We start from the raw sequence: 10,000 nt of genomic DNA, 5'->3' as shown, positions 1-10,000 counted from the left end.
TCAAAGGGGAGAAAACCTTCTCTTCTGTTCTGACCACTCCAAAACAACCTGCCAAACAGTTTAAAAGCTCTTCCCTTCCAGATTCATTTACATTTGAGTCATTTAGCAGATGCTCTAATCCAGAGCGATTTACAGTAGTGAGTGCATACATTTCATCCATTTTTTAAAATATTTTTTCGTACTGGTCCCCCGTGGGAATCGAACCCACAACCCTGGCGTTGCAAACACCATGCTCTACCAACTGAGCCACACAGATTCCCCTTCCCTTACCTTCCAGATCCTCCCCCCAAAACCTCCTGATTAATACAGTGTTTCCCAACCAGCAGGTACTAAGACCACTGGGGGCACCTGGCCTATCCACAGGGGGTATTTGAGATGACTCATGAGATCATAGGCTTACTGGTAAAATGTACAAGATGGGGTACTTCATGGGTATTCTGTGTGCAGAGTAAAATGGACTTGGTGGTACATTAAAACTGAAAATCAGAGAAATATATTTAGCTTAACAGGTAACAAAAAAACAACTGTAAAAGACTTTCAATATTCTAGCACTGCAAAGATTAGCCCTTTCCAATGTTTTATAGAACACATTGGGAGAAATCTTAATAAGGCCGTTCCTCCATACAAAATCCTGATCCTTGACATCCTTTGGACTGACCCCTTCAATGAAAACCTCAGGTGGTGTGGGGCCTGTACGTGGGCCCCCAGACGTGGCCGCGGTGTCCTCCGACCTGTACGTGGGCCCCCAGACTGACCCCCCCCCCCCCCCCCCGTCTCAGACTCCAGCGTCTATGAGCCGGGGAGGGCTAGGTTCAGTCTGGAGAGATAAACTGCGTTGCATGGCCCTTCTCTTTACGCTGTGTTACTGGTTGTAAGTGCATTGAATGCCTCAGGGCCACTTGGCCGTCCCCAGTCCACCTGGTCGTGCTGCTGGTCCAGATCTCTCTCTCTCAACTTCTGCTAACTTTGCCAAAACAAGTGAAGTAGATCATAAAGTGAAATAAATGAACAGTACACTCACAAAAGTTCCAAAAGAATAACGACATTTCAAATGTCATATTATGTGTCTATATACACTGTTGTAATGATGTGCAAATAGTTAAAAGTACAAATGGTGAAATAAACATAATTATAGATTGTATTTACAATGGTGTTTGTTCTTCAAGTCACAAACCTTGCTGCTGTGATGGCACACTGTGATATTTCACCCAGTAGATAAGGGAGTTTATCAAAATCTGCTTTGTTTTCTAATTCTTTGTGGATCTGTGTAATTTGAGGGAAATATGTCTCTCTAATATGGTCATACATTTGTCAGGAGGTTAGGAAGTGCTGCTCAGTTTCCACCTCATATTGTAGGCAGTGTTGCACATAGTCTGTCTTCTCTTGAGAGCCAGGTCTGCCTACGGCGGCCTTTCTCAATAGCAAGGCTATGCTCACTGAGTCTGTACATAGTCAAAGCTTTCCTTAAGTTTGGGTCAGTCCCAGTGGTCAGGTATTCTGACACTGTGTTCTCTCTGTTTAGGGACAAATAACATTCTAGTTTGCTCAGTTTTTTGTTGTTAATTCTTTCCAATGTGTCAAGTAATTATCTTTTTGTTTTCTCATGACTTGGTTGGATCTAATTGTGTCCCGGGGCTCTGTGGGGTTTGTTTGTCCGTCCCCAGTCCACGACCAGGTGGTCGATCGTTGGGACACTGTCTGGGAGCCCACATCCAAGTCGGGGGATACTGTGGTCCTGTCCCGAGGGGGGGGGGAGACACTGTGGTCCTGTCCCGAGGGGGGGGGGGGGGGGGGGAGACACTGTGGTCCTGTCCCGAGGGGGGGGGGGGGGGGAGAGACACTGTGGTCCTGTCCCGGGGGGGGGGAGACACTGTGGTCCTGTCCCGAGGGAAGAGACACTGTGGTCCTGTCCCGAGGGGGGGGGGGGGGGGAGACACTGTGGTCCTGTCCCGAGGGGGGGGAAGACACTGTGGTCCTGTCCCGGGGGGGGGGGGGGAGAGACACTGTGGTCCTGTCCCGAGGGGGTCCACAAAAATGCAGAGGAAAACGTGACATGACAAAATCAAGACAAGGTGAAATTAAGAATTATAAATCTTTATTGTGCATGGATCTTTGTAGATATCATGGCTATACAGATACATACTTATGATTATACATTATTTCCCCCCCCATAACGAACATTTGAAAGTGATATGTCTGGTACTTGTAGTATTTATAATATAACAAATTTTCATTTTGGAATGTACGGTGTATGAGGTAACTGCAAACATTAAAATTACATAAAAACGGTGTCATTATATTTGTAGCGTTTAGTTTCTTCATTCTCTGCTCAGCTCGGATGGTAGTAGTTTGACCTGCCACCATGCTGAGGTGTTACAATGGCACAACGATGCAATCACTATCAAAAATAGGAATTTAATTCTTTAAAACGACAAAAAAAAATAAAAAATAATGTTAAGACATCAGAAATCAAACGATGTCTGGTCGACCAAATCAAATGTCATTTCCCCCCCAAAACACATTGTTTTTTTTTCTCTCGAAGTACCTGTATCGTCAGCATTATAAATGGTTGCAACAGCCAGAATCATATTTGTCCATAACAAAACACATCACTAGACTACTGCCTGATCACAGACTACATTGATTAGCTCGCATAACTCGGCAATCGGTTACAAAGGACTTGGAACACACAGAGGAGGAGGAAAAGAAGAAGGGACATTGTCATTTACATGCCATTTTTTACCCGGTGGGCGTTATATGTAACGGGTGTAGAGTGCGTTTCAAAGTGCAAAGGACTGTCCGACGCTCGTCCACGTTCAACCGAGAACCCCTCCCCGCCTGGGGACCTCGGTCATAACTTCTTAACCCGACAACATCACGGTGGATAATCTATACTTTCACATTAGGACATCATTTGGCTTTATTTCTACTAATGATAGCTAGCTACAAAAGTGGCTGGAAAATTGGGTCCCGAAAGTCGACGATGTGTAACGTCATGTTTTGCTTGCTAGTCAAACCAAAAACGTTAATAAAATGCTGCTATCAAGCCAATCTACTAGGCTATTGAATTAAATACATGAAACTGGTCATGACTTCATTTATCTAATTTCACTGCGATTGGTTAGTCAACATGCAATTAATACCTGTAGACTGTCAATCACAGGGATTCAATTGTTAGCGTTTCGATTGAACAAGATCAGATTAATTGCGCCTTTCATTTTCAGTGATTTGTGTCATCATGCTGTCAACGGTTTCTCAGTTAGCTGGCATATTTTAAAGGCGTCAGTATTTGATTTGATAGAATTCAGCGGAAGGTCATGTAAATTTGTTATCGATTAAAATGGTCAGTATTTTGGAATTTAGTATTGAATTAGACTACGTGTCAATTAGATTCTCTGTCTCTCTCTCTCACACACATTCAGTATCAGCGTTACTTCCTTTGTTAAACTGATGGATTTTGGATGTCCTTGGGTCTTCTATATTTGTTGAAGGGCAACTAACACCATATTATCCACCAACTACACCCTATTATCCACCAACTACACCCTATTATCCACCAACTACACCCTATTATCCACCAACTACACCCTATTATCCACCAACTACACCCTATTATCCACCAACTACACCCTATTATCCACCAACTACACCCTATTATCCACCAACTACACCCTATTATCCACCAACTACACCACATTATCTACCAACTACACCCTATTATCCACCAACTACACCCTATTATCCACCAACTACACCCTATTATCCACCAACTACACCCTATTATCCACCAACTACACCCTATTATCTACCAACTACACCATAATATCCACCAACTACACCATAATATCCACCAACTACACCACATTATCCACCAACTACACCCCATTATCCACCAACTACACCACATTATGTACCAACTACACCATATTATCCACCAACTACACCATATTATCCACCAACTCCACCACATTATCCACCAACTCCACCACATTATCCACCAACTACACCACATTATCCACCAACTACACCACATTATCCACCAACTACACCCTATTATCCACCAACTACACCCTATTATCCACCAACTACACCACATTATCCACCAACTACACCACATTATCCACCAACTACACCACATTATCCACCAACTACACCACATTATCCACCAACTACACCATATTATCCACCAACTACACCACATTATCCACCAACTACACCACATTATCCACCAACTACACCACATTATCCACCAACTACACCACATTATCCACCAACTACACCACATTATCCACCAACTACACCACATTATCCACCAACTACACCCCATTATCTACCAACTACACCACATTATCCACCAACTACACCACATTATCCACCAACTACACCATATTATCTACCAACTACACCATATTATCTACCAACTACACCATATTATCTACCAACTACACCACATTATCTACCAACTACACCACATTATCTACCAACTACACCATATTATCCACCAACTACACCATATTATCCACCAACTACACCCTATTATCTACCAACTACACCCTATTATCTACCAACTACACAATAATATCTACCAACTACACCACATTATCCTGGAGGAATACTAAAACACCCAGCCTCATTGAACATTCCCTTACTTTGAGTGACTGTTATCTCTCAACTTTAATAAACAATGAAATTCAAAATCATTTGTTTAGCTTCTTTCTATTCTGCGGCAGCGTGAAATAAGAAAACAATAGCGTGAATTCAGCGATGCCATTTGTTTACTTCTTTAAGGCCCCCTGATGAAACCGTAAGATCCATCACAAGACAATACTGGAGGAAAGACAGTGGTTTAATGTGATTTTGAAAGTCGTTGTACTGTACACGCCCCCCCCCCCCCCCGCACTAGCAAACCTTTAGCGGTGTGTTGAAGAGATCCCACCATCCAGACTTGAGCGAGTGCTCAGCTGGGTCTCTATACTGTGTGCACCCATATGAACGCTGAAATCTACGACACCCCCCCCTCGTGACGTATAGCGCCATACACCGGGTGAAATGGCGTGACAAGTGTGTGTCCGCAAAAAACAAACAAAAAAAAGGCCAAACTTTATAGATTAAACAGGAAGTACGAGTTAACACAGTTCTGATCTGCGGTAGTTTCTACTTTTCATGGTTTATGATTATTTAGCTACTTAGGTATTTTCTTATATTCTCTGGACATAATCTATGTAATACCGTATAGTACAATCTTATAAAAAATAGATATTCACATGAATGACTCTGATGTAAAGAAATCAAAATAAATCAGAAACGTTGATAATCCTCCAAATACTATTATTTAATTTCATCATGATTATTATTATACGTTTATTACTAACATCAAATCAATATTGCTAAAAAAATAAAATAAACAAAAACAAATTGTGTTTTCTAAAAAAAAATAATAATAATAATAATTTTGTAAAAACAGAAACAAACGAAAAACTAAAAAAAAATTCTGAGAAATGATTGTTTTCTTTAATCCTCTGAAAACAACAAACCGGTCTGATACCGACGGGAGAAAATAAAACCCATCTGTTGTTACCATGAGAACCCATCATGTGGAAGGTACTAGAACTTTTATTAAAACACCTGTAGGGCTGGTATACTCTGAAAATATGTAGATCTATAAAAAATGGATAGCAACACCAAGACACATTCAGTCAAGGTTTCCCTCTTTCACTAAAGGTGCAAAATGAAGTAGTGATGAAGAAAACAAAAATAACAGAGGCAGAATAAGGATAGTAAAGCCAAGTACATGTTTTGTGCTGAAGAAAAAAAAAATAATAATTCTGCATGATTGTAAATACAAGCTACAGTATAACTATATGATAGTAAAAATAATTAGAATTATTCATCATCATTGTGTTAGTTTGGGGGTTTTTTTTATTTATTTTTTTTCCCCCTAAACTCTACTTCTGAGCGATTAATTTCTCCAACAACTAACAGGTCCTTGTGTCTGCACTATACAAAAATATACTAAACATTTCTCCAGTCAACTTCTGCATCCCTACACATTCTGAACAGCAAGAAAGTTGGAAAGTGCTAAATGAATGTTCTATAATGCAAACAAGAATTGGATATTTATTCTTCCTCTCTATTTAACCCTTTATATAAACTACAGAAGGTGTGAGGGCCACTTCCCCCTTCCTAGGTATCTCTGTCGGTACATCTGACCTCTGACCTCAGATGAACCCCCCCCCCAATCCCATCATCCAGCCACTTCCTAACTGTTGCTGTGTTCACATGCTAAGCGGAGTTATCGGAAGCTCCGAGTTCCCAGTCGGAAATTTCACTTGAATGAAGAAGTCGGGAATTACAAGTGGGGAAACTCTTGAGAAAATGTCGTTAATCGAGTTGAGACATTTCACCACTGACCTTTAACCTTTTCAACCAAAACAAATGACAAATCACTTTCTGACAATTAGAACTGTATCCATTTGGATAAACGTAGCCAGTCTGACCATATTTTGTCAACGTTAAGCAAGCTAGCTAACTTTATTATAAGCAATGTTAGCAAGCCTAGCAAGCTAGCTTGAATCTAAATCGGTTGAAGAATTATTCTGACTTCAAAAGCACTTGGAACACAAATCCTGGTCAGACTTACCATTGCCCAGTTTCCTATTTCCCAACGAGCACGTGAAGCCAGCATGTGTAACTGTGGCACACCTACACCTGCGCATCTGAACATGCACTTCTGTGCAAAACACTGGCCAAAATCAGGTCCCAGGTTATAACAGCACATAGGCTACATAATAGAAACCTACATACTAATATAGTTTCATACCGGCCCCCTTTTAAACTCAGATATAAATAAATGAATAATCTATACATATATATGGTCGGACACGTACATGATGAGTGAAATTTCTTTTAACCCTATATCCCTGCTCCTTCATTATCCATTCTGTACAGGTTAACCAATCACAACGAAGTATAGAGCCTCACAGTGGAGAGGTGACATAATACCCATAAAACCTAGCGGTCAAACAGGGAAATGGTTCCAATAGTTTTTTCCACCCTTCATTTTTTTTTTTCCCCACATAGGGGATTTTAGAAACACTTAAAAATTAAGGGCTGTGTTTTGTGTAGGCTAACACTGCCGTGACGTTTTGATAACCGTGTAAATCTCTCTAGGACTTATATCAATATTTTTCGGCTCCATTTTACTCTCAGACGTGAAAATGCTAATAAGCGTCAAAGTAGACAACATGCAAAACTACAAATCCCAGCATGCTCCTGCACCTCATCTCTAGCTGACACCTTAGTTAACAGGTATTGTGTCAATTTAAAACTTGCACAAGACAGTTGTCAGAATTGTCCATTTACATTTTTTTTTTTAGCCAATTTATTCATTACTACATTTAGCTAACATTAGATAGTTAATCCAGATATTGTTACCTTTGCCTCGATTCGTCAGTCTCGTCCAGATCATCATGGGATTTGTAGTTCTTTATGATAGCCACATTAGCAGCTAATTAGCATTTAAGTTTTGCATGGTAAATACATATATTGACAAAAGTCACCTTGTCTGAAAGAGATTTACACGGTTATCAAAATGTCACGCCAGGGTTAGCCTACACGCAACACAGCCCTTAATTGTAAGTGTTTCTAAAATCCCCTATGTGGAAAAAAATGAATGGTGGAAAAACTATTGGAACCATTTCCCTGTTTGACCGCTAGGTCTTATGGGTATTATGACTCATAATGTGGTACTCTATTCTGTGCAGGGTAACCAACCACAGCGGAGTCTTGATAAACATTGAGAGGCTTCTGTAAAGGGAGGTTAGGGAGGGGGGGAAGACAGGAAGGTATCATAGCAATACATTATATCATTTCCTCTGGACTTCCTACCTGCCTCCTGGACTCCCTCCCTCTGCTAATCATAATCACCCAGAGGTGACAACAGAAATAAACTACAAACATAAACTACAACATCAACGGGAAATTAAAGCTGTAACCCTGCAGCTTGGAGGAGAAGGAAAGGAGGAGACGGAGGAGAGGAACGAAAGGAGATACAGCTCACTTGATAACAAAGTACTGGATGATGAAAGCGATGAGGATGGAGATGACTGCACAGAGCATGATGATGAGAGCAGCCCACTGCTCATCTGTTAAGGGCCTGGCGGGATCAGCTCCAGCCCGGGGGCCCACACTGCTCACACTGCCCGCTGACAGCTCACTGCGCTGGGGGGAGAGCGTCACCGTGGGGCTGTAGGGACCACTCAGCTCTGGAGCATCCTGGCACTGGCGGATGGCACACACCCTGAAGCGGTACTCACTGTTGGGCTGCAGGCCGGGCATCTGGTAGGACGTGGCAGAACCTTTATACACCTGGAGGAGAGAGAGAAGAGAGAGGATAGAGGTTAGAATACACCTGGAGGAGAGAGGGAGAGAGAAGAGAGGATAGAGGTTAGAATACACCTGGAGGAGAGAGGGAGAGAGAAGAGAGGATAGAGGTTAGAATACACCTGGAGGAGAGAGGGAGAGAGAAGAGAGGATAGAGGTTAGAATACACCTGGAGGAGAGAGGGAGAGAGAAGAGAGGATAGAGGTTAGAATACACCTGGAGGAGAGAGGGAGAGAGAAGAGACAGCGAGAGAGAAGACAGCGAGAGCGAGAGAGCGAGAGACAGCAAGGGAGAGAGAAGACAGCGAGCGCGAGAGAGGGAGACAGCGAGAGAGAGCGGGAGACAGCGAGAGAGAGCGGGAGACAGCGAGAGAGAGCGGGAGACAGCGAGAGAGAGCGGGAGACAGCGAGAGAGAGCGGGAGACAGCGAGAGCGAGGGAGAGAGAGACAGCGAGGGAGAGAGAGACAGCGAGGGAGAGAGAGACAGCGAGGGAGAGAGAGACAGCGAGGGAGAGAGAGAGAGCGAGGGAGAGAGAGACAGCGAGGGAGAGAGAGACAGCGAGGGAGAGAGAGAGAGCGAGGGAGAGAGAGACAGCGAGGGAGAGAGAGACAGCGAGGGAGAGAGAGACAGCGAGGGAGAGAGAGACAGCGAGGGAGAGAGAGACTGCGAGGGAGAGAGAGACTGCGAGGGAGAGAGAGAGCGAGGGAGGGAGAGAGAGACAGCGAGGGAGAGCGAGAGAGAGACAGCGAGGGAGAGCGAGAGAGAGACAGCGAGGGAGAGCGAGAGAGAGACAGAGAGAGAGAGAGACAACGAGAGAGACAGCGAGGGAGAGAGAGACAGCGAGGGAGAGAGAGAGACAGCGAGGGAGAGAGAGAGACAGCGAGGGAGAGAGAGAGACAGCGAGGGAGAGAGAGAGACAGCGAGGGAGAGAGAGACAGCGAGGGAGAGAGAGACAGCGAGGGAGAGAGAGACAGCGAGGGAGAGAGAGACAGCGAGGGAGAGAGAGACAGCGAGGGAGAGAGAGAGCGAGGGAGGGAGAGAGAGAGAGACAGCGAGGGAGAGCGAGGGAGAGAGAGAGCGAGGGAGGGAGAGAGACAGCGAGGGAGAGCGAGAGAGACAGCGAGGGAGAGCGAGAGAGAGACAGCGAGGGAGAGCGAGAGAGAGAGAGAGACAGCGAGGGAGAGAGAGACAGCGAGGGAGAGAGAGACAGCGAGGGAGAGAGAGACAGCGAGGGAGAGAGAGAGACAGCGAGGGAGAGAGAGACAGAGAGGGAGGGAGAGAGAGAGAGCGAGGGGGAGGGAGAGAGAGAGAGAGACAGACAGCGAGGGAGAGAGAGAGCGAGAGACAGCGAGGGAGAGAGCGAGAGAGAGACAGCGAGGGAGAGAGCGAGAGAGAGACAGCGAGGGAGAGAGCGACAGCGAGGGAGAGAGCGACAGCGAGGGAGAGAGCGACAGCGAGGGAGAGAGAGACAGCGAGGGAGAGAGAGACAGCGAGGGAGAGAGAGACAGAGAGGGAGGGAGAGAGAGAGAGCGAGGGGGAGGGAGAGAGAGAGAGAGAGACAGCGAGGGAGAGAGAGAGAGAGACAGCGAGGGAGAGAGAGAGAGAGAGAGAGAGAGAG

At 44.5% G+C, this 10,000-nt stretch overlaps 1 protein-coding gene across 5 annotated transcripts in view; it reads right to left on the bottom strand.

Annotated features, from left to right (window-relative positions):
• Positions 1-2,078: 2,078 nt before the first annotated feature.
• The window catches only part of fndc3a (fibronectin type III domain containing 3A), a 199,304-nt gene continuing 191,382 nt past the window's right edge, over positions 2,079-10,000 (bottom strand). For all 5 annotated transcript variants that reach the window (XM_082966821.1, XM_082966820.1, XM_082966819.1 and 2 more), the window contains one exon: positions 2,079-8,367. In XM_082966821.1, coding sequence (XP_082822947.1) covers positions 8,056-8,367 — 312 coding nt within the window. In that variant the 3' untranslated portion in view covers positions 2,079-8,055. The remainder of the gene's footprint in view (positions 8,368-10,000) is intronic.

The sequence above is a fragment of the Salmo salar genome, chromosome 20 (genome assembly GCF_965601325.2).
Source record: "Salmo salar chromosome 20, fSalSal1, whole genome shotgun sequence".
NCBI classification, from domain to species: domain Eukaryota; kingdom Metazoa; phylum Chordata; class Actinopteri; order Salmoniformes; family Salmonidae; genus Salmo; species Salmo salar.
Note: the sequence above shows the minus strand (reverse complement) of the source record. Positions and strands in the feature narration are given on the sequence as shown.